The sequence below is a fragment of the Pezoporus wallicus genome, unplaced genomic scaffold (assembly GCF_028554395.1).
Source record: "Pezoporus wallicus isolate ANWC-B61680 ecotype Strahan unplaced genomic scaffold, APGP_CSIRO_Pwel_v1 contig_8376, whole genome shotgun sequence".
Taxonomy (NCBI): domain Eukaryota; kingdom Metazoa; phylum Chordata; class Aves; order Psittaciformes; family Psittacidae; genus Pezoporus; species Pezoporus wallicus.
In genome coordinates this window covers 316053-340294 of record NW_026641603.1, presented here as the reverse complement: position 1 = coordinate 340294, position 24242 = coordinate 316053, and the positions used below count along the sequence as shown (strand labels likewise).

The 24242-nt window shown below is 56.8% G+C and overlaps 2 protein-coding genes across 2 annotated transcripts in view; one reads left to right on the top strand and one right to left on the bottom strand.

The window, feature by feature from the left end:
• The window catches only part of ATP8B3 (ATPase phospholipid transporting 8B3), a 78047-nt gene that overhangs the window by 24257 nt on the left and 29548 nt on the right, over window positions 1-24242 (top strand). The gene's annotated exons all lie outside the window — the stretch shown is intronic.
• On the bottom strand, window positions 2981-23912 carry ONECUT3 (one cut homeobox 3). Its single transcript, XM_057424577.1, has 2 exons — window positions 22845-23912; window positions 2981-3757 (listed from the first exon to the last, which is right to left on the bottom strand). The coding sequence occupies exons 1-2, from the start codon at window positions 23872-23874 to the stop codon at window positions 3465-3467; spliced, it is 1323 nt and encodes a 440-aa protein (XP_057280560.1). The 5' UTR covers window positions 23875-23912; the 3' UTR covers window positions 2981-3464.

Here is a 24242-nt window from a genome sequence, read left to right as displayed (position 1 = left end):
TGTCGTCTTTCCAGACAGAAGTGCCAGAACCCTCCCTGTGCTACTCCCCTTCAGGGAAACTGAAGTCCAGGTCTGAGCTGAGGGAGTTAAAAACACCCCATGATGAAGCCCATGTCTTCATCTCGTGGACTTCTGTAAGGTCCCCGTGCCAGGCTGGGCTGGCAAAGGACACGGAGCAAACACTTCCCCTGGGAGTGATGCCCAGTGAGAAGGGACCCAGACACCAAGTCAGTGCTCCTGGGGCAGGGAAGGCTGGATGGGGAGAGCCTGGGGACCATGCCAAGTTGAGGGACACAGGGATGTCTGAGAGGGGGACGCACACCAAGGAGCCAGCACCTTTCCCACAGCAGGCGACAAGGGGGATACTTTCCCTTCCATTAGGACAAAGGGTTGGGTTTCTTTCCTTCATCCCAACACCCAAAGCCTACAGAGATGCCAGAATCTGTCCCTTTGGAGAGCTAAGGTAATAGTGAGTCTTTAGGATCAAAGCAGAGGAGCAAAGAAATGGCCACACACCTTTGGTACAAGAAAAAGGCACTCATCTACCACGCTGCCATCCCAGGGTCGCTCGCTTGCCTTCTCCCTGGCTCTCTGGGGACTCCACGGGGCTGGGGAAGGGGGGGGATTTAGGGGGTGCTGAGGGGCTCTCGGCCAGGGTGAAAGGGGGGGTTCTCGGCCGGCTTGGCCGCGGGAGCAGGGAAAGTGGCATTTCCAGCACAGACCAGACAAGGCAACAAAATCTTTGGTATCAGACGTGATTTTCAAATCACAAAAATTGAAAACTCAAGTGAGGTAGCCTTTATTCTCGGGTTCTCACTAGAAATGTCTTTGCATCCTTGAGGGCCTGTGGCATTTACTCTTTTTTTCTTTCTTTTTATTTTTTTCCCTTTTTCTTTTTCTTTCTTTTCCTTTTTTTTTTTCCCCTTTTTTTTTTTATAATTTTTTTGTTTTGTTTCGTTTTTCCGTGTGTTTTGTTGTGGTTTTTTTTTCTCAATTCCCAAACCAAGGCCCCCTTCCTGGCTTTTCAGCCCTTGAATACTACTCGATGGTGTTCAGGAATCCACCACCATCATCACCATGTCACGACAAGACAAGAAGAAACAACATCAGGGGAAAAATCAGTGGCGGGGAGTGGGGTCCTGGGGGATGAGATTCGCTTTTTTGGGTTGTGGTTGGCAAAATACGCTGCGGCACCTGCCCCTTCCCGCTCCTTCCCTCTCTCCATCCCTCTCTTCCCAGCAATAAACTGGTTTAGTTTGGTGTCCAGTCTGACACCCCCAACCCCACCACCGCTCACCTACCCCAGGAGCTCTTTGTTTAAAGACATCCCCTAAACCCACTGGTGACCGTGGCCGGTCAGGGCTTCATGTGCAGGGGTTTTCCTTTCTCTCTTTTATTCTTATTGTCATTTCTTTCCTATATATATATATTCCTTTTCGGTTTTTTTGGGGGGGGGGGTGGTTTTGGGGTTGTTTTTTTTTCTTTTTGGTGAACATATCCATTTCTTTTTTCTTTCTCCTTTTACCCTTCTTTTCAACAAGGTGCCTTCCTGTTCCACAACTGATCGCTCTCAAAGCAAAGTGAATCTAAGAAACCATAGCGCTAGAACACAGATGGTACTATTTTACCCGCATAAATTCAGTAGTGTCCCCTTTGGTTTTTGGTTGACGGTTGGTTTTTTGGAGGATTCTCTCTTTTCCCCCAAGTGGTGGGGGGGGAAGGAGGGGACCTCGCCTCCCTCTCCATCCCCAAGCCTCTCCAGGCTCTTCCCTGTCCCCTTTGGACCTCCTGCTCCTCCTGAGGACAGCCCAGGCTGGCAGGGAGCTGGCAGGGTGGCCGGGCCGAGGGCTGATTGTAAGGGTTTGGCCTCGTGATTGCTTTTTTATATGGCACAAGTCACCATCGAGAGCTCGGAGGAAACGACCGTTTTGAAGCTTAGTACCATTGCTCCAGAAATTCCCGTTTTAAGGCAGGTTGTAAATTGGCACAAACGAAAAAGAAAAACAGCAACAAAAAACTGGCGTCTTTTTTTTGGTTGAGTTGCCGGTCTTGGCATTGAGTTGGTTGTGGTTTCTGTTGGTAATTCCTCTCTTTTGGGGTTGTGGGGGGGGGGTATTTTCTCCCTTTTCAATCTCATCGGGGAAGTTTTCCCCCTTCTCACACCCAGGGATGGATCTCACCACCAGATCCCCGGGATTTTTCTTTTCCCACTGTCCACCGACACCGGTTCTTCCCAAGGAGGGGGATGTTTTGTGGTTGGGTTTTTTGGTTTTGCGATTTCTTTGGTAACAACAGTGATGAAAAGGGGGGATGGGAGGGGGCAATAAGTGTTTGTTGAGGGGTGGATGGTGCAAGACACAAAGCCAACAGATCTGCTTTGTCTGTGTCCATTCCTCAACCGAAAAGTGAACCAGAAATCCAGTGGTGAATGCGGAGCCAGTCACCAGGAAAGATCAGATCCTTCGCTCCAAGTCTCTCCTCCCGTCTCCTTTCAAACAATTATAATCTTTAAATACCCGATTTCTGTAGCTAAAATGTGCTTCTTTGACCTGCTTGAGCGCCAGGCGACGCAGTGCAGCCGCGGTCCCCTCTGGCCGTGGCGCCGGGGGATGCTCGGGTGCATGGAGGCGGGTGGCCACGGCAAAGAGTCTCCTTTGCCGTGGAGTTCCTCTGGCAGGGATCCGGGGATGGGTGCTCTCGTGGGTCAGGGTGCATGTGTGCATGGGGGGTGGGTAGGTGTGGGTGCTCTTGGGGGTGTCCAAGGGGAGGGTTGGAGGAAGATGCCCATGGAGGAGACTGGGGCTACAGGAATGCCCTCAACCAGGCTTTCAAACCCTTCAAGGGTGAGGAATGCAAGGGAGTGTGCCAATGGCAAGGAGGGTCAGGCTCATGGGGGGAGCATCTTCCCTTCACGTTCCCCTGTGAACCAAGGGGGAATCCGCCTTGGTTCAGCGGGGTTGTGCCAGAGCCCAGCCCCATGACTCCACTTCTTGTATCTCCCCCACCTTTACCCCTCCACCATAGGAGCCATAAGGGCGGCTGTGGCACAGGTTGAGGTTTGGGTAGGGTCAGGACATGTCCCTCTCCCCAGCGACCCTGGTGGGTAGGTGAAGACAAGGTTTCGTGGCCCTCGAGCACCAGGGATGCATCCAAACAGCACCTCGCCCTCTCCCTCCATCCCAAGTCATTTCTTGTTCCACACAGGTTTCCTCCGAGCCCTCCCAGGTATGGAGCTGATGTGGTGGCAAACCCTGTCCTTGCTCCATGAGCTGGGAGGACATGGCAGCAGGATGTGGCACGAGGCCGATGTCCAGGGGTGATGCCTGGCTGAGGGTTTGGGAGGCTGATGGACCTGCAGCATCCAAAAGCACCCACCCTGGTTGGCTCGGGACATGCGTGTGAGTCTGGGGTTGGCTTTGTCATGAGGAGGATGTCCAAGAAGGGGCAGGGAGGGCTGGGGGACATCATGCTTTGGAGAAAGTGCTTGTAGAAGAAGAGGGGACTCCAGGGTTGGCGCCTGGCTCCTCCTGCCAGCGGTTCATACACCGCCGGCGGGCATTCATGAAGAAGTTGCTGACGGTGTTGAGCTCCAAGCCCAGCTGCTGCGAGATGGTCATCTGCATCTCCTTGGATGGGCGCTTGTTCTCCTTGAAGATGGCGATCAGGGTGCGGCGCTGGAGGTCCGTGAAGACCAGCCGCTGCTTCTTGGGCTGCAGGCTCCTGTCTTTCTGCTGCTCTTGCTCTTTGCGTTTGCAAGCTAGATGTTCAAAAGAGAGAATAGGGCCATTAATTGGTGCTCACCACCCTGGCCCGCTTGCAGGTTGCTTGGCTGCCTCGCAAAATCCAGGCCCTTCCCTCCAGTAAACCTGCTGGCTTGCTGCCCACAAGTCCCTAGGCTGCCTCCCTCCTCTTCCTCCCTGTGCCTCCTGAGTGTCTGCTGAGACGGGACAACAGCCTCTTGCAACATGACTATGAGGAAAGCTTGGGTGAAGCCCATCACCTCTTCAGATGCCCAGGGAAAGTCTCAACATCTCCAGCTGACCCTGGGACTAGAGACTGAGGTAACTCCTTGGGCTGGCAGCCTGACTATGGGGACCTGCTCCATTCCTAAACTTTGGGGGTCATCCATCGGCTTTCCTCATTTCCTCATCACCTCTGTGGATCTTACCGGAGGACTCGGGGAAGTGGTGTCTCTTGGCCATCACATCCAGCTGCCAGCTTGGAAATACAGGAACATTATTCAAAGGCCAGTCTGCAGCCAACGTGTCCCACAGCAGACAGCCTGGAAGGACTCTTTGTGGTTCTACCTGATCTGGGAAGGAGTTTTCCTGCTTCCAAAGGCTGGAGAACACCTGAAGTACCAGGAAATCCAGTCTCCCCTGTGTGCCTTTGCTGCCAGATCCTTTGGCACATGTGTCAGGTTGAGCCAGCACTAAATCAGACCTTCCCTACAGGTTTGGCTTGAGCCAAAGGTCAGGACAAAGGTGCTGCCACATAGGGATGGGCTGCATAGAGGGAGGAAAGGCCCCCTGACACCATCATGCACCGCGCAGGGGATGGAGAGAGGTGATTATTCACCTCTTCTTATATATGGGGATTTTAATTGCAGGAATATCAAGAGCTGGTGGTGAAAGTGGTGAGAAAAGGTGCCCTTTGCTAGGATATTTTTCTATACAATGATATAACAAGTGAGTTTGTGCAGTGCTGGTCTACACTCAAAGCAGGGCCAACTGCATCAGGGTGCTCAGGGACTTGTCCAGACACGTGCAGGCACTGCAGGAGTATAAGATGCCCGTGGGAAAGGCAGGGCATGGGTCTGGCCCTCCAAGGCTGGGGACAGATGGAAAGCTCAAGAAAGAGTGAGTAAACCAGGGGCTAAAGACTTCCCAAGGCAAGGCCCGAACAAGCAGCAGTTTTCAGCCTTTGGGGTTTCTTGGTTAGGATCTTCCAAGGGATTTTGCTGGGAGGGCACAGGTCCTTCAAGATGTTGGCTGTTGGAACCTTGCTGGATGACAGAGTTCAACTTGCTTCTCGCAGGTACTTCCAGGAGCCTCTTCAACCTGGTGCGCAGACCTTGGAGGGGCCAGAGGCCAAGGCTGGAAGCTGATGCCACAGCGATGGGATGGCATCTTGGGTCCGCACAACAGGTATTCCCCTCAGGCTAACTACCTTCCTGCTACACGGATGCACCTCCTCGGCCAGGCTGAGTAAAAGGGTAGGCATCCGTGTAGCTTAGGAGTAACAGGAGGACGTTTGAAGTGATCTCTTCCTCACTAGAGAACAAGCGAGGTCTTCTTCAGCTGGCCTGCCCTACAAGTCCCCTTTACAACCCTCTGAACTAACAGGGAAGGATGATATCCACCCCTTCCACCCAAAGCTGGGGACATCTAGAGTTCAGTGAAACACATCATTTATCCAGTACATTTAGCCTGGTTTCCCCAGCTGCTGGGGTCGGTCCCTGCCCCATCGCCAGGCAGGTGGTGGAAACCATCAGTTCTGGTCCCACTGGGGCAGGGGAAAAAGGAGGCACCAAGCAAGCAACCACACTCAGAATCAGTCTCCTTGGTAAAGATGGTTGGTGGAGAGCCTTCCCCTCCCCTTCTCCCCCCTCGGGCAGGTTTGGCTGCAAACCATCATCCTTAGGGACAAAGGACAGTCTGAGCCCTGGTTGTGCCGGGGGGACCCTGTCCCAGGGGTACCGTACTCAAACAGCCAGCAGAGAATGGGTTAGTGGAAACCTACCCTATGACCATCAGATGCTTGCAAAAAGAACAAACAAAAAGAAGGCTTTATAGAAAATTCGACTTTTTTTTTTTTCCAGACATGAATTAAAAAAAAATAGACACCCCCACCCCCCCCCCAACACCCCCCAAACCAAGCAACAAGCAGAAAGTCCACACACACACACACACACAGAGCACGTGCACATTCGGAGCAGCACAGCTTCACCCACCCACCGCGCGCCCTCCCAGGATCCCCTCAGCATCCCCCCCGGCATGCTCGACTCCAGCCCCGTGCTGGTGGCACAGCTGGGACCTCATGTCCATGGTGGGCACCTCGCCCGCTCCCTGTGAGCACGGCTGTTGTTCTGCAGGGATGGCACTTATCTGTGCCTACCATGTACACACCAAGCACGTACACACGTGTGCAGGTAGCTGTAAACACATCCACCCCTCCGTGAAGCCACTGGGATCCACGTTGTCCTCTTGCTCTCCTGTTGGCACCCATTGCCACCAGCAGTGCTGCACAGCCAGCCTGACCCCCAGATTCCACCTTTTCAACCCCACATTCCCTCCCCTTTGCTCTATTTTTAGGAGTAATTATCCCAAACCAGTCTCCCATTAAGAACTCGAAGCTCCAAGGCAAACACTAACCATCAGGGTGCTGCTCTGTACAACCGCGAGCCAGCGCTAAAACCGAGCGTTGCTTCACCAGAGGTGACACCCTGCTCCACAACCCCCCAATTCATTCCCCCCTCACTTTGGACCTGGAATGCCGCCGCCGGCCTCAATCCCACATTTCCTGGGCTCGTTTGTTTATTTATTAATTCCTTTTTCTGCTGACGCAGCCCAACACCCCTCTTCCCCACTTCAATCTAATTACAGCTCCGCACAACAGGGATCGATAGTGACGCTGCTCAGATCTATTTACGACGACCATCAACCCCCCCTAAGGAGGATCTTGTTCCCACTCCCCATCCCCCGGGCGCTGCTTTCCCACTGGGTCTGTCCCTGTGTCCCCACAGACGGTGGGAGCTGGGGACAAGGGGCGGCCAGGGGCATGGCTCTGACTCCCCCCCCCACCCCAGCTCAGGGTAAGGTAAGGGGCTCCCTTTGTGTTTCAAACTCCCTGTTTTCCAAATGTTAAGATCCAAAGGGCTCGTCTTTGGCTTAGTGCTGTTCTTCACTCTCATCTTCCCAGGGGCTCCGAGGGGATGGGGACACGCTTCAGGCCACTTCCACCCCTGCCTCTGCGTTATCCCCCCACACACACCCAGCAAACGCCCAAGCCACGGGGTTTATTCAGTGGGAGAGATGGATTAGGGCTCCCATGGGCAGGACGTTTGCTCTGTCGGCCACTAAGGGGTTGTGCTCCCCCACGATGGGAGGTCTTTCTCTCCTCTCTCCATCTGTCCCCAACTCAATCCACAACGCCTGCACCCCTGAGACCTCCACCGCTCAAACCCGGCTTGGCCGACCAGTGCAGAAGTGTCCAGGAGGGAATGCCACGGTGGGATGGGATGAGTGCACAGAGCCCCTGGCTTCCACACACCAGGCACGCAGCATTTCATCCCCAAGGGAGCTGACCTGCCTGCGGAACAGCCACGGGGAGCGAAGATAAGGGGGGCAAAAGCAGGAGGAAAGACCTCTGGAAGCAGAGGCATCCCACCCGCTTTTCCTGGAGGATTTCTGCCGAGGGTTTCTGCCTCCCTGGACACTTATGTCAGAGGGAGAGCGTTTTCCTTGACTTAACCTTGACAGCTCAAAGCAAAATATCTCCCAAATCATTTCTAAAGGGACATAATAGAGACAATTAAATGGCTGCTCTTCAGAAGCTGCGATTATGCCTCGCAGCGTGAACTCCGCGGAGCATTTAACTAATACCTGATGGCTTCGCAGGCTTCTGCAGCCTGCCAGACCCGGGGTTCTCTATTATACCCGCAAACCTCTGTTTTCTCAGCCCCAGCGTGCTCTCCCTCTCCATTCACTTGCAATACAACCTGTAATTTTCTGCCCACTTTGCTTAAGTGCTGGTGATTTGTTGAAATCACAAAAGACAGCCAGGGGCTTTCAGAGCCAGTGCTGGCTGTAAGCAAGGTTAGGGGGAACAAAAACCCACCGGCTTTTCTCTTTTTCTCCCTGTCAAATCAGCTCACCACGGTGCAAGGGGACAGAGGAGCGTTTAGGGGCTCAGAGTGAAGTGGAGGAAGGGATGGGAGAGAGGGTACGTGGACGTGGTTGGCCAGGTTGGTACAGGCTTCTCTGGTGCAGTGGTAGGATGGGCTCTTTTCACTGGTGAGCACTGGGTGGGAAATGGCCCTGAGCAAAGCTGGCTTCTCCCCATGCCTTCAAGAGGGGTCTAGCCCCTGGGCTGCCTCAGTTTCCCCCTCTCCTCGAAGAGGCAGAGGGATGTGAACCGCTGTCACAGAGAAGGGGAGGCTGTGTCCAGGGTTGTGCAATGGCTGTTACTGGTTCACACCCTGGCGCAGTATTCTGGCAGGTTTGGGGAGCTCCACCTCTGAGCAAACTGGGATGAGTCCAGCGCCTCCCGCAGCAGAGCAGGGTCTGATCCTGAGTTGAATTAACCTCATGGCAGCCGCTTCCCCAGATCTGGAACAGGGTCAGGACCAGAGATCAGGGGGCTTCGTCTGCAAACCAGAAATCCTTTGGTCCACAGCAGGGCCAATGGGATGCTCAGAGCTGGGATAATTTAGAAACTGAGAGACGTTTGTTTGACTGCTCTACGTTGGAGGAAAAGAGCCCAAAGAGTTTTGTCACAAAGAGGCATCTCCAGCAGAAATTCAGGTCTTCTCCAGCTGGGAAGGCTCAGTGCTGTCAGGAGAACCCCCGGAACACAATGCAGGAAGAAAGAGCTCACAAATCAACACCAAACTTTCTTTTTGCCTTTTTTTTAAACCCCATTTGATTCCAAAACCTAACAAATGCAGAGGCAAAGCGGATATAAACAGGGTCAACCATACAACCACCGGGCAGAGCCAGCACTGCACTGCCCATCCCTGCAAACGCCACCCTGGAAGGCTGCAATGCTGTGATCCCCCAGGCTTCAGCAAAGAGCCCCCAACCTTCTGGGCTCCAAAACCTGTGGGCATTTTGAGCACTGTGGTCCCGAAGCATCGGCCAACTTTGAACCGCACCAAAGCAGAAACTGCCTCTCACTAACGCTCAGAGGCCATCCCGAGCCCAAGAGATGCAGTTAGGGGCTGTGATGTGGCTGCAGAGCTGCAACCTCAAAGTCCTGCTGGGTCAGAGTGACACGGTCTGCCCCACACATGTCCCTGTGCCACATGGCCCTGCCTCAGTGGGGTCAGGCTTCCCCACTGGTGTCCCTGCATCCCGAGGCGCGGGGAGAGCCCCTGCTCATTGGTATGCAGCCAGTGCGCTGCAGGGTGAGCCGCTTCCCCGAGCCCAGCAAATGAAATCTTCCTCGGAACGCTGCAAATGAGGAGATGAGATGAGACAAAGCGCTCACCTCTGCGATGCTGGGTGCTATTTTCCTCCCCTTGTAAAGGGTTTCAGTGAGTTGTTCCAGGGAGCTGCTTGGGTGAACCCGGATGGGGCTGCGAGGAGCCACCAGCCACCTGCATCAACCTCCCCAGCCCATTCCCCAGCAACGCAGGGGCTGTCAGGGCAGCGCAGGTTGGCAGGCGGAGGAAGGACTGGAAATGAAAGCAGAAGTCTTTGTTCCTCCACTCGGTTGACAACGGTTGTTCCCTAGAAGGAGGGGGTCAGCTGGAGGAGACCAGCAGAGCCACCCAAACCTGCAGCAAAGCAGCCGATGCCCGCCCCAGGGGATGCCTCTTTTTCCCTCTCCTGCACTTCTCAAGGTCTGGATTTTCATGGCATGGCATTTTCAGCTTTCCCAGTGCTGAAGCAGATGAGCCGCTCTGGTCCAAGGGTGGGTGAAGGGACACAGAGAAGCTGTGGTGGCTGCAGGTGTGCTTGGCTCCATCCATCCCCACCTGCCCTATTTTTACGCCTGTCCTTTCCAGGTAAGCTGCTACCAGAGGCAGCTGCACCAGCCCCCTCTCATGGACACAGACACAAACCATTTCAGATGGATTAAAAACGTGGGTTCGTTGTTAAAAGCATTTCCTCTCTGCAGAAGTTCGACTTCACGCTTGCTTTGCCAAGAGACCTTCCTAAACGGAGACCCGGTGCCCCGCTCTGCTCTCCCAGCACTGGGGTGAACCAAGCTCAGCTCCCAGCTCTGCCATCACATCTGCTGGCAAAGTCACCTCCCAGAGCTGCCCCATTTCTTCCCTTTCTAGGCCTTTTTCCGGACCAGGGTCAGCTGCTCCTTATTGTCCCAGCGGAGATCACTGCCAGCATAGCCCCGGACCAGCCCAGCTGCCTGGTGTGAGGCAGGGCCGGCAGATGCGCCCTGGGAGTCCTGCCGGCTGCTCCGCTCTCCTCGCTGTTCTCCTGAGTCATCCTCACTTAGTGTGACGAGGGCAAATTGGTGCTAATGAAGTGCTGGAGTCAGGCAGCGGCAGGCAGGAGGCAGCAGCGCCGCGAGGGATGGCAGCAGCAGGGGAAGGCTGCGGCAGGGGGCAGCTGGAAACCCTCCCAAGCCCTGAAAGAAGTTTTCCTTGGGGACATCAACGCTTGCTTCTGCTCAGCTGTGGAGAGCCTCAGCGCTTGCCAGATCTGGTGGGGAAAAGGCACTTTGAGGTTCAGTTTGTGCCACAGGGACAGGGAGAACCAAGTCACGCCGGGCAAAACCCCACGGCTGCGGATCCGGTGCAGTCCACCCCTGCCCTTGCTCCTTCACACAGGAAAGGAGCAGCAAGGATCTGCCTTTGGCATCGGGCACATCACTAAGGGATTCTCATCAGCTCGTTCCTGTGGGGCTCCTCCTGCCAAGCTCCCGCCGCCTCCAGCAGCTCCCAGATCCAAGTGGGAGCGATGCACAAACTCAGCAATCGATGGCACGTATTTCATCGGGGCACTTGTTGCTCCCAAGCTGCTCTCGGCGGAGGGATGGTGCTCAGAGAGGGCCCAGAGCCGTTAGCAGCCCAGGAACACTTGCTGGAGAGAGGGGAGAGGAATAAAGGGGCAAACCAACAGCTCTCTGCCTTCCTGATTACACCTGGCCTGGGCTGGATTCACTGCGTGTGCAATGGGAAGCTCCTTTAGGTGTTCCTGCTCTGCGGTGCAGGAAGATGAGCCAGCAATCCTCCAGGCTGGGGCGGGGGGGTCCAGGTTTGGACCCTCTGAAGGCCACTGGGAAGCCCAAGCAGGGACACTGCTGGTTTGGGGTATCCCTTAGCTCTGCTCCAGCAGCCGGGAGCTCCCAGCTCCGAGCCGTTCCCCAGCCGAAGGTGCTGGTGCTGGTGCTCCCAAGGGGTTTTCAGCCCAATGGGGTCGAGAGCATCCCCATTCCCAGGTATCCGTACCCGGCACAAGGCTGGGTCAGGCCGTGGTCACCACGCACCGAGGAGGGCTCACGGTGCCCAAGGAGCCAGGGGCTGCTCGGGGTGGGGGTGACCCCGCGGGGCTCAGCCCAGCACCAGGCCCGAGCTGACACCGAACTCCCTTCACCCTGCCCCCGGGCTGGGCCGGGAGGGCGGCGGGGGCCGAGGTGGAGCGGAGGGACCCGGACCCGGACCCCGACACCCGCTGAGGTCCAACGCACCCCATTGCTGCCGCCATCTTGGAGCGCCCATCGCGCCCCTCTCCCCCCCCACCCGCAGGTACCATGGGCCCTCCCCGCCGCGCTGGCGCCCCCCTGCGGTGGACGGGCTCATTGCCCGGCCCGGCCCCCCCCCCGCTGCACAGGGCAATGGGCCGTTCCCATCTCCCCGCACAACATGGGGCGTGCGGGGACGGAGCGGTCCAACCGAGTCCCGGGGGGGGACGGACGGTGAGGGGCCATCCGCGGAGCTGCCCCACGGCTGCCCCCACTGTCACCCCATGCAGTGTCCTATCACCGCCCCATCACTGCCCCACACACTGCCCCATCACCACCCCACAAACAACCCCGTGGTTGCCACACCATCACCATGTAGTGTCCCATCGCTGCACAATGTCTGCCCCATTCCTCCCCCGTGGCTGCCCCACCGTGATCCCATGTAGTGCCCCATCACTGCTCCATCACCATCCAACCGCTGCCCGATATACAACCCCACTGCTGCCCCACAGACCACCATCACCCCCGTCCTGGCCAAGTCCTCCCCAGTACCTGCTGCCCTCGGGGCGGCTCAGTCGGTCGCCCCACACGTGTGGGGCTGACACACTGCAGCCGGCGCTAAGCCAGTGGCTCTTAATACACCACTCCAGCGTTATTAGTTGAGCTCCCAAGGCATTTCCCGCAGTAATTGCACTGATCTGCCAGGGATTACGCGCTGCCGCTGTAACGATGGATGATGTTTTAATTCCAGCCGGGCCCCTCGGGGAGGGCAGGGCAGGGACCGAGACCCCCGCGCACCAGGACAGGATAGATGGGCCTGGATGGATGCTCCTGTGAGGGGCTTTGGGATGAGAAGCAGTCAGAAACCTGAACCCCATTGGGTGACCAATGGGCAGGGGACACCAGCAATCTTGGCTGGCTGCGGCTCAGCATCCCCCTGGGGCTGCAGAGCAGCCGGGAATGCTCCTGAGTGGCTGGAGAGGACCCTTCCCAGCTCCCACATCAGTGCTGTTGGGGGGGAATGACAAGCCCTGGCTCTGTCTGCCCCTGGATCCCGCTCTCTGCTCATGTCTGACTGTCCTGCAAGGAGGGAAGCTCTTTCCCTGCAGGATACCTGGAGAGGGGCTTTGGACAAGGGCCTGTAGGGACAGGCCAAGGGGAATGGCTTGAACCTGCCCGAGGGGAGACTGAGATGAGCTCTTAGGCAGAAACCCTTCCCTGGGAGGGTGCTGAGGCGCTGGCACAGGGTGCCCAGAGGAGCTGTGGCTGCCCCATCCCTGGCAGTGTTCAAGGGCAGGTTGGACACAGGGGCTTGGAGCAAGCTGCTCCAGTGGAAGGGGTCCCTGCCCGTGCCACTGAAGGAGCTTTAAGGTCCCTTCAACCCAACCCAGGCTGGGGTTCTGTGATTCCTCCCACCTGAGCACAGTGAGGAAACATCCCCCCCGCCAACGCTACCTTTAAAAATGACCCCCACGCAGAGCTGTTCCTTCTGGTAAAACAGCAATTAATCACGGCAAGTATAGGATGGATTTGTAATCAGCTCCCCGCCTCCCGCTGCCCCCACTTCACAGCCCTGGGTATTTTTCCTACCCCCGCCCCTCCCCGCTGTGGGGCTGGGGCCAGCGGAGCCATTGATCCTACCCAGTCGATTTTATTGAAACTCCCACGAGTGGCTTTAGCTGCGTGTTGGATATTGCTGGCACATCAGTTTGATGGCTACGTGACCGGCGGGGAGCTCGCGGGCAGGTTTGCAGGCAGGGGGGGTGAAGGGGACGGGGCTGTGGGAGCCGGGGTTTAATCCCCATGGGGTTGGGTTGGTCCCTGGGTTGGGAGCTGCCGGTCCCAGGGGCTTCTGCACGAAGGTGGGAGAGTGAAATGTAAGGGCACGGCTGGGGACCTTGGGGGGGGGGGGGGGAGAAAAAAGGTGGAAAAGAAAGAAAAGAGAAAGGAGAAAGAAAAAAGGAGAAAAAAGAGAGAAGAAAATGAGAAAGAAAATAAGAAAGAGGGAAGAGAACCAGGAAAAGAGAAAAGAAGGGGAAAGGTAAAAAGAGAAAATTAAGAGGCAAAGGGAAGACAGAAGAAGATGGAAGATGAGAGAAGCGAGAGAAGATTAAGAGGAGGAGGAAAATGAAAAGAAGGAAAAAATGAAAAAGACAAAATAAGAAAGAAAAAAAAAGAGAAAGAAAGGGAAAAGGAAAAATAAAATGAAAAAGGAAAAATAAGAGGAAAAAGGAAAAGAGAAAGAAAAAAGTTGGAGCTCACCAGAACAAAATCATCATCCAGAGAAAGTATAAACCCTCCATAAACATCACTGGAAAAGCTCCTGAGGCCAAGGGGGGAGGACATCTGGGCACCCCGACTCACCCCATGTCCTCCCGAGAGTCCTTTTCCCAGAGGAGATGATGGTGCTGCTATGGCACCCCCAGGCTGAAGATCCCTTCTGCATCGGCCCTGATGCTCCTCCATCCCCAGGCACCCGCCAGTGGGGCAACTGCCTCATGACGGTGCCAAAAAGCAAAGCAAATAAGCAATGTGGGTTTTTAGTTTGAGGTGTGGAAGCAAAGGAAGGACTGGGAATGGTCTCTTTGGAGCGCAAAAGGGCTGGTTTAGTTTTGGGGAGATGCTATCCAATTTCCTCCAGGAAAAGCAAGCTGGTTTGAAACCATTGTTGTTTTGAATAAATGCCCTGATTTGGAAGAATCATCTTTAAATTCCTTTATTTTAATCTTGGTGTGGAAAGCACCTGATGATAGCCTTGCTCTTCACCGCATTTTTGCCTCATTTCTGACCCATCGGAACCAAAACGGGCTGCAATGCAGACACGCGTGCAAGCACCCACCTCACCACGCAACACATGAAACGCACATGAAATCGAGCCCTAAATCAAGCATGGTCCCACTTCTGGCTGCCTCTGTGTGGGGGGGAGTGCTTTTGGGGGGTCCAGTTGGAGCATTGCCATAGAGGAGCTCCCGCTGGGAATATCAGGGTAGAGGTTTGCTGCCTTCTGTGTGAGAAATGGCATCAAAATCCAGACGCTTGTTCCCAGAAAGAGAACTAAAGGTGGGCGTTAAGCCATAGATCCGTTTCCAGAGGCCTCTTGTTAAAGCCTTGGGTCCCCCTAAGTGACTCCAAAGCCTGGCAGTGCGGTGCCACCATCCCAGCCTCCCTCTTCCTCCTCACCCCCTGTGTGTTGGGAGGCAGACAGGGAAGGGGCTGCCCCACCACGGGAGGGCTTTGGAACCACAGCATCAACCCCATCATATTTATTCAGTCATCCCATTTGAGCCAAACTGGGTCTGATGCCGGTCCACCCGCCAAGCAACCACTGAGCAAGCCCCATTGGAGATCCATCCCCCATTCCGGGCTGTGATTTATGTGGCGTGATGCAGGTCCAGGGCAAAAATAAAGAGTAGGGCCAGATCTGTGGAGTAATTCCAAGGATGGGATGCTGCATGCAGGCACCGGTGTCATTGCTACGCGCTGCTGCACTCCCCAGCCCTGCGACAGGGTCTCCGATGCTTGGCGGTGGAAGCGGCCTTTGCTGGCGGCTGAGCAGAGCCGTTGATGTCTCTGTCAGCCCCTGATGCTATCACCCATCAGCAGCTCCCAATACATTTGCAATTTTATCCCTAATGGAGAGAGTTTGCTCATTACCTGCTCTTTATCGGTAGCAGGACTCCCACAAAGGGGCATCCCTCTCTGGAGCTCGTCTTCCAGCTTAAAGGTTTGGCCTTTTATGTTGGCACCACTGAGTTCCTTGGCTTCAATAACCCAGCATTGAGCTGTTGAGGCCACACATCACGGTGGGGGATCCTTGGGGGAGACCATCACCTTTGCAGCCCTTTGAGGACTGCTTCGGCACGAGCTGTATCCCTTGGGTTTGCTCCACTTTGGGTTCTTATAGGCCCCCTGACAGCCAAACCTGAGGCACCGGGTTCCGGCCGTGCCCTCCCAGCATTCCCTAATCCTGCCAGACCTCAATATTTAGGGCTCCCTGGATTCATGCCAGAAGCGGGAGACATCAGTTCTCCTTTGGACCTTGGTAGGAGACCATCAGCCCCCTGCTCCTCTTGCTGCCTCCTCCTGCAGAGCCTTGGGCTCAACAGAGCTGGGTCAGTTACCGCTGCCTGTGCCAGCAGCAGCAGAAAAAGCTGCAGTTTGCCTTTCTTTCATCTGTTTTTTTGTCACGATGTTGGGGTTTTCCTCCTTGCTGTGCACAGAGATGACGGTCGGTCCCAGCATCACACAACCTGCTCTCCCCACAGCAGGCTCCTGCATGGGGATTTTCTGGCTCCTTCTCCCAAGCTAGGCAGAGCCAAGCCACCCCTACCCTGCCAGGGGTGATGAGGTTGCTCAGACCCCAAAGGGATCACTCCTGCTTGGTGGTTTGTATACAGGCAATTGCAGAGATACAGAACCAAGGCATGGCGACAAGTCCAGGTCTCCCGCTGAGGACATTGGCCAGCGGTGGTGGCATCTGCCCTTCCCCAGATTAGAGGCCAGGCAGCAAATTAACCCCCCCAGCTCCCCAGACTCAGCTCACAGCAACACCAAGTCCTCCAGCATAAAGGAAACAGGGCACGGTCCGGTTGGAGCAACAAGGTCCTGCAGTGCAGAGCTCGGAGGCAAAACCCCAGCAATGAGATGGAGAAGGAAAGGACCATCACTGATCCCAAACAAGGGGGGGGAAAGCCGGTACCCGCAGTGGGATGGGGCCAGGAAATACGAGCATCCTCTCCACAGCACTGTCCATCTCAGCCCACCACCTCTACCCACATCCCACCCTTTGTGAGTGCATGTGGGTGTACATGGGTGCACCCATCCTTGCTATGTGGCACCTCCAGCCCTGCATTTGCCCCGGCAAAGCGTTGCCATCTCCATGCCTTAACTTTACCTCCTGCAAAACACCTTGAATCCCATTGAATCCCTTTTAAATAATTTCTGGACCTCCTTACCTTGCCCCCCCCCCCCCCCCAGAAACCAACAGTACTTAGAGCGATGGTACATATCCCCGACAGAATAGATATATATATGTTAAGACAGAGTTATTAAGGTCGTTCTTGAAACTATCCATGCAAATATGTCTTGATTTCAATATTAGGTTTTCATTTTTTAAATGCCCTGGTCCCTTTTTCTGGCACCAGAGAATCCAGGTTGCCTTTTTTGTTCACTGTCTTTTAACAACCCTAAATGTTTTAAAAGCCCATCATCTGCTTTGCTTGCTGGAGATGGCCTTAAATCATTTGAGGTATTAACAAGACTTTTGATTTTCTGTTCCATCAGCAAAATCTTGCCACTTGATGGCCACGGTCCTGCACAGAGCCAGTAAGAAATGCACTCAGCTGCCAAAAAACGGCTGCCGGCTGCTCGCCAGCCCCGGCCCATACCCACATGGCTCCCACTGCACCCATCCAGAATCGCTTTTGGCTGAGGATGAAGGCAATTTTTGGCTTCAACTTCCCTTTTTGGTCAATTTTCCAAAGCAGGGGCTGAGCCCAGCCCCTCTGCTCTGCTGCTGGTGCTGTGCGGGAGCAGGGCGCATCCCGGGTTGGTTGGACGCATCCCAGGTTGATGAGACACATCCCAGGTTAATTGAAGTCTCAGCTTGATGCTGAGCCATGGCATTTGTGCAGCTCAGCTCCAAAAAAAGGAAGCTGGGGTAGAGCTGCACCATTTTGTGGATGTGGGGTGAAGGATCAAAGCCACCTAAAGGCTCCATCCATACTCAGGGTGCTGGGCTCCCTCTGTTCAAGCCTTCCCAAGAAACCTCAGGAAATCAGGCAGCAAGGAAGAAAACTCTTCCCCCATCCAACAAGGTGCTGATGCTGGGAGGTGACGGGTCCAGCTTCTGCTGAGAACAGGGAGGCAGCAATTCCTGCAGGAAACACAGCCCATCCTATGGCAGCAGCATCCCAAGCTGCACCCCAAAGTGTGGAGCCAGAGCTCTCCGAGTCCCCACCAAGCTGCAAAGCCCCAGCCAGCCTTCCGAGCCGTGGTTTGGTTTAAATAAAATGGACTTTTCCTTCTTATTTTGGTGTTTTTTGCGTTGCCACACTGCCACAAGCCCCGAATGTGGGCTTTGCGCGAGGAGCCCCATGCACCCGGGAGGATTCCATAAGGGATTTCCAGCTCCTCTGCACCCAGGCAATGCTGAAGGGATGCTGGGGAAGGTGAGGAGCTGTGCCCAGGACAGGGTGGGATATTCCCAGGGCAGGAAAACAGGCACCTGGGCCCTGCCTCTGGTCTTCTCCTGCCTTCACCATCCTACCCCTTCCTCCGCTTTGGCAGACCCGGGGTTTAGCCACAGTGCTGGCATTCACTCTGCGGCACCAGGGCAGAAAGCCCTGCGATGGGAGCATGGGCAGAGCCTCCCCTGTGGTCACTCCTGGGGGTCGGCTGTCCTCTCTGGCTCCCCGGCCCTGCAACCGCATCTGAGCAGAATGAGAAAATATTGGATTTGTTTTCTGAAAGGGGAAAAAAAAAAAAAAAGAAAAGAAATCCAATATTCTGTCTGCGATCCCAGACTCCGTGCCTGGTTATGGCAGGAAAATGCTGTAAATCTCCCCTTTCCCCACCAGCGGCGGAAGAAAGACTGATTTTCGTTTAATATTCCTTATTTTCTCTCTTGGTTTAAGGCCCCATCATTTTGCTCTGCAATCTCTTTGTTGACCAGGGCTTAAACCTGCTCTCCCGGCTCTCCCGACCCCAGGAAGTCGCCTCGCACACCCCTCCCAGCAGCTCCCAGGCAGCGGCAATGAGATTTTAATAGATGTATTTTCAAATTAGTTCTGGGCCTTTCAAGACTTATCAGTTAAATGAGGTTTTTCAAATTGATTCAAAGGTCACTCTGAGAGTTTTCTCTTCTCTGTTATCTCTCCCTTATGGTTTCAGTGGCGATTGACAGGACAGAGAAAGAGAAAAAACATCACCTCCATGTTGCACACCCAGAAATGAAAAAAAAAAAAAAAGGGGGGGGGGGGATCAAAAAAAAACAACAAAAACCCACCCAAAATATGCACCCAAAACTGAGGCGGTGGCACAAAAGCACCCGGCTTCAGCTGGGGACGATGAGTGGGGGGGTGGAGAGATTGGGGGAACCCCATAGGCACGGGTGGGTTGTACCCGGTGAAGAAGGGAGGTTGTTTCCTCCTGGTAGGGGAGGGGGGAAACCCTGATTTAATATTTAACCGACGGGAGGTTTATTGGCCCCTTCTGACGCGCAGATTAGGAGCAAACACACACGAAAACACAGCCGCGGGCGGAGCGAGGCGGCCCCGTGCGCTGATAAGGGCGCGGAGAGGGGTGCGGGGTGCGGAGCGGGGCGGGATGCAGGCTGCGGGATGCGAGGCAAGCTCCAGGCGGGCGGGTTGGCGGCGGCGGGCGAAGTTGCTTGTTTTTAACGTGCTAAACCGGTAAAATAACAGAAATAGTTCGGATTTGATGAATTTGAGAACACCAAAAATCCAGCGGGGAAAAGGGGGGGGTTTCTCTCCGTTCTCGCTCGGTTTCTTCGTGTTCTCCTGAACGGACACTTCGCCCCACCGGGACATCCGGACTCTCGTTTTCCCCCGTTTGACTGCGGCGAAATAATCCGCTCCCTATCCCACAAACTCCCCCGTGCGCCCCGCGGACGGGAGCGGATCGAAAGCGGCGAAAACATCCCCGATATCCCGACTCTCCCCCTGGCACAGACCGCGGCCGGTGCCAGGGGCCGGGGTCGAGCGGAGCCGCCCCGGTGCCCTCCGGTGGGGAGACGCCGTCGTTGGGCGAAAGTCGTTTGAAAGAGGCTGAAATGGAAACAAAACTCGTGGCAAAAAGAATATCTCTCTATGTATTTACCGCTTTTTACGCGGGGCGATCTTGTCCCTAATTGTGGCTTTTCGATGTGCTAGTTCGGGGTATTCATTAGCGGCCTTAATTGCCAAAGCTCTCGGGCATTTGCCGTGGCCCAGCCCCGCGATCGTTCTCGCTGTTTCAGGGTGGTTGGGTTTTTAAAACAACGACGGCTCGTGCTGCGGCGGCGAATTGCTCGGGAGAGAAGGCCCTGGGAGGAGAGAGAAAAGAAAGGAAAAGAAAGGAAAAGAGAAGAAAAGAAAAGGAAACAAAAGGAAAAGAAAGGGAAAGGAAAAGAGAAAAAAAGAAAAGAAAAGAAAAGAAAAGAAAAGAAAAGAAAAGAAAAGAAAAGAAAAGAAAAGAAAAGAAAAGAAAAGAAAAGAAAAGAAAAGAAAAGAAAAGAGAAAAGAGAAAAACAGTGAGACAGAAAGACAGAAGGAAAGGAAAGGAAAGGAAAGGAAAGGAAAGGAAAGGAAAGGAAAGGAAAGGAAAGGAAAGGAAAGGAAAGGAAAGGAAAGGAAAGGAAAGGAAAGGAAAGGAAAGGAAAGGAAAGGAAAGGAAAGGAAATAAAGCACTGAGGAAAAAAGTTAAACACGAAAAGAAAACAAAAAACAGAAGAAAGAAGGAAAAAAATACAAAAAGAGGCAGCCAAAAACGGGAGAACTGAAGCAAAAAGAAAAATTGAGATGAGGGAGGGAAAAATAAAACGCAAACGCAAGAGAAGGAAAGAGCGGGCTCAGGGAGATCCCTCCCGGCCTCCCTGGGGCGCCGGGCGCGGCCGGTCCGAGCAGAACCAGCCCCCTGGGAGGAAAACACGCGTGGCCGGGGCAGCCGAGAGCTCACCCGGGTTAAGAGCGAAGGAAGGCGGAGAGCGGGAGCCGCTGTGTCGGGAACGGGGCACAACGGTGTTGTCGCCCACCCGAGGAATAATCACGAGGGAATTGCCCAGCCTTGAGTGTCGGAAGAAATCCGTGGCGGGGAGGGGGTATCCACTGGCGGGGGGGGTCTGGCAGTGTGGGAGAGCCCCCACCGACACGCGTGGTGGGCTGGACACGCGGGTATGGGAGAGCAGGAGCCCACCCGCTCCAAGCATCATCCCCCGGGGGCCTTTTTCTCCCCCAGGACACCGAGGGACCGGGGTAGCGGGGGGGTCACGAAGTTTGTAAAGCTGCATCTGGAACGATAGGGGGGTGATGCGGCCATGACAGCGGGTCGCGGAGATGGATGGCCCGAGGGGACGGGGACGGGCACCGCCAGCTGTTGCCCAGATGTTTCCCCGTGGGACTTCCCGTTTTGCCGAGCCCCGAGGGGCGAGAGGAGCCGCAGGCCCACGGCTGGATAATTAATGGTTCATCTGCGAACGGAGTGGTGGGAGGGGGGATCGGGATTGGGAAGAGGAGAAAAGCGGGAATTGCCATTTATAGGGCCCCGATGTGTTTATTGATCTATGGTTTACTGTCTCGGACTAATACATCAGATGGACTCCTGCAGCCGGGAGGGACCGGGACCAGGACCAGGACTAGGACTAGGGCTAGGGCTAGAACCATCCTCGCCCTGGCCGTGCCCTGCGTCTAACACTCGTTTTATTCCTTGCACTGGGAAGGGAAAAATCCCGACCAGCAGGACAAGGGTCCCTTGCCTGGTGGCCGGGGGATCGCAGCCCTCCGGGCCTCTCCAGTTCCACCCCTCCCCAAACGCTTGGCAGCCCGAAAGGACGAACAGGCTCGACCGGCGGCACAAGGGGGTTCGGGTTCGGGGGGATTCGCCTGCATCCATCGCTGAGACCTGGCACGGCTCCCCCCTAGCGCAACCCCCTCCCACCGAACCCCACTTCTCCGGGTTCAGCCTGCCCCACGCCCGGGCCCTGGCGGAAGAGACGGCGGGAGGAGCGAAACGAAAGCGGGGCCCAGCGGGGCCGGGAACAAAGCGGCCGGGCCGGGGGAGGCCGAGGCAGCTCCTCCCGGCCGGTGTCCGGGCCCGGCAGATCCCCTGCAGCGACAGCGGCCCGGTTTCAACCGGCGGGGCGGGGGGGAACTTGGATTGGGGTGGGTTTTGTTGTGGTTTTGGGTTTAGTTTATTTCCTCTCTTTGCAGGAAGCAGAGAAGCCAACCCTGTCCCCAGGAAATCTGGGGGGGTCATTTCCATAGATCATCCCTCCGAGGCGTCCCCGGGGCCGAGGGAAACTTGGCGCTGGGGAATCAAAACCATTTTGAAGAGAACAAACCTCGGTCGGCGTCGCCGGGAGGAGCGGAGCGATGACAGCAGGGACCGAGCCCTAGCAGGGCAGGGCCCTCTCTGACCCCCCCCCCTCAGGCCGGCTCCGCGTTTTTATTATCACCATCATGGTTATTATATCAAATTTTGGCGAGGCAGAAGCCACCACCCGCTGCTCAATTAGCCCGAACAACGGGGGCATTAAACGGCCGATCGCGGCAGTGTTTAAATCTTTATTTACCAGAACCTTGTAAAGCCAGGAACAATTTGCATTCTATTAACTGCTTTTCAATAGGGCATCGACTGGAACTAAAAGATGCCACTACCCTGCCCTAATTAAAGAGCAACTGAATTACACTAAATACATATGAACGCTGTTCTCCTCCATAAATAACGGCGGGCTCCTCGCCGTGCCGGGCGGGCCGGACACTGCTCGGATGCGTTAAAAAGAACAATAAAATAGATATAAACGCGTGGTTTATATCCCACGGGCACCACAGGGGCTGCGCGGAGGAGCCAGGGGAAGGACGGGTCGGGCCGGCTGCGGGGACCGGGGTTGCGGGTAAGGCCGGGCACTGGCCCCCCTCTCCGCTCTTGTCCCCGCGACCCCTGCTCACCCCCCTTAGCCACAGAGCACCCAAGCAGAAAAACCGCTTTCCTCCAGCAAACCCGCGGCCCAGCGCCGGGCTGAGGCCGAATTTGCCCCGCCGGGAGCGGCGGCAGGGAACGGCCGTGCCGCCGCGCTGCGCTCCGCACCCGCGGTGCTGCGGGACCCCCGCTGCCGCCTCCCCTCCGGCTGGGAACCGGGGTCAAGGAGCGGGATTCGCTCCCTCATCCCGACGGCAGCCGGAGCCGCGGAGGGAGCAGAGAGCAGCTCTGGCGCTGCCGCCTCTCCCCAGCGATTCCCGGCCCTGCCGCCCGTCCCTCGGCGTCACCGACCGGGCAGCGCGGGCACGGTCCGGAGCTTCCCCGGAGCGAGGCTCCGGTACCGGGTAAGGAGCTCCAGGAGCGGCCGCGGTGTCGCGGCTCAGCCCGGACCCGTGGGCCGGGAGCTCTCCGGGGCTCACGGGGGACAAGGAGCCGGCACCGAGCGAATAAGCACCGACGAGGCTGGAAGCAGCCGAAGGGGGGGCCGGAGCACCGACAGGCTGCCGCCTCCCTGGATCCCCCATCTCCTGCCGGCAGGAGCAGGCCCGGGGAGGGTCGGCTCGCCTGAAGCATTATTCACCTTGAATATAATTCACTTTAAATACTATTTCCTCCCCTTTCTACTAAAGGCTTCAAATCGGTAACACCCGCCCCAACCTCAGGTTGCAATAGCATTCCAAGAGCGGGAGCTCCCCACGCGTGTCACCGACACCCCCGAACCCCCTGACCCAGAGGTGTGGGGTAGGCGGCCGTGGCCGCAGACCGCGCCGTGCCCTTACCGGCCAGCCTGAGCGCCGACATCCTCTGAAATTCCGGCTCCTGCAACCATTTCCACATCCTCCGGAAAGTCTCCCGGCCTGACTTGAGCTTACTCCAGGGCTTGGGGTTCCGCAGCAGGTCCGAGAGGGTCCCCTGGGAGCGGCACAAGATCCTCTGCGCGAAGATCGCCTGCGGGATGCTGTAGCGCTTCAGCTCGGCCGTGATCCTCTGAGCCACCTCCTTGGTGTTGATCTCCTCCACCTGCCCGGAGCCGCCGGGCTGGGAGCCGGTGGCCGAGGCCTGCCGCTCCCTCTCGCCCAGGAGGGCCCCTCCGGGCTGGCCGTGCGGGTGGCCGTGCGGGTGCATCCCGTTGAGCGGTGGCATCATGGCCGAGCTGGGCGCCGCCAGCCCCCGCGCCAAGTGCTCCTCGCCCCGGGACAGCATCGCGGCGTGAGAGTCGAAGCCGTTGGGCGAGAGCATCTTCTCGTTGGGCAAGTGGCCCCCGGGGCCGTAGGGAGCCAGCGGCTGCTGGGCATTGTGCAGGCTGCCCAGGCCGTTGGGCAGCGGCGAGAGGGGCTGCCCCATGGCGGGCATGTCCTTGGGGTAGTGGCTGTAGAGGTTGCCCATGGAGGCCAGGCTCCGCTCGTCGCGCATGAGGGTGAAGCTGCCGCTCACGTTGCCGGCCAAGCGCTGGTGCGGGTGGTGATGGTGGTGGTGGTGGTGCGGGTGGTGGAACTTCTCCGAGACGGTGGAGATGGGCGGCAGGTGCTGCAGGGGAGTCAGCGTGGTGTAGGTGCTGCTCAGGCTCATGCCGGAGGGCGACTCGCAGGACATGCTCATGGCGGGGTGCAGCGGGGCGGCCAGGCTGTGCTCGGCGCGGTAGTCACCCCCCTCCAGGATGGAGGCCATGCCCGAGACCATGGCTGGCCGGCCGTGCGGTACCAGGTTGCGGTGCGAGCCCTGCCGCCCGTGCGCCGGGCTCAGCAGCTCTGCGGGCTGCGAGTGCGGGACGCCGTGCAGGCTGCCCAGGTTCTCCATCGCCAGCTCCATGGTGGCCGCCGGGCTCTGCCGCTGCCTCTCCCGCTCGCTTGCTGCCTTCCTCCCACAACCCCCCCCCGCCGCCTCCTCCTCCTCCTCCTCCTCCACCGCCGCCGCGTTTCCCCCCCCCCCCCCCCGTTCCTCGCTCCCGGATTAATTCAGACTCCGCTCTCGGGGATCGATCTCCCGCGCCCCGCGGTCAGGCCAGCATCGTGCGCCGGGCCCGCCCGCCCCAGCCCGGCTCGGAGCGCTGCGGAGCGGGGCGCGGGGCGCGGTGCGGGAGCTCGGAGCGGCTGCAGCGCGCCTCGGCCACCGGCTCCCGGCAGCCTCGCTCTGGGCCGCGGCGTGACGTCAGCACCGCCCCGCCCCCCCCCCCCCCC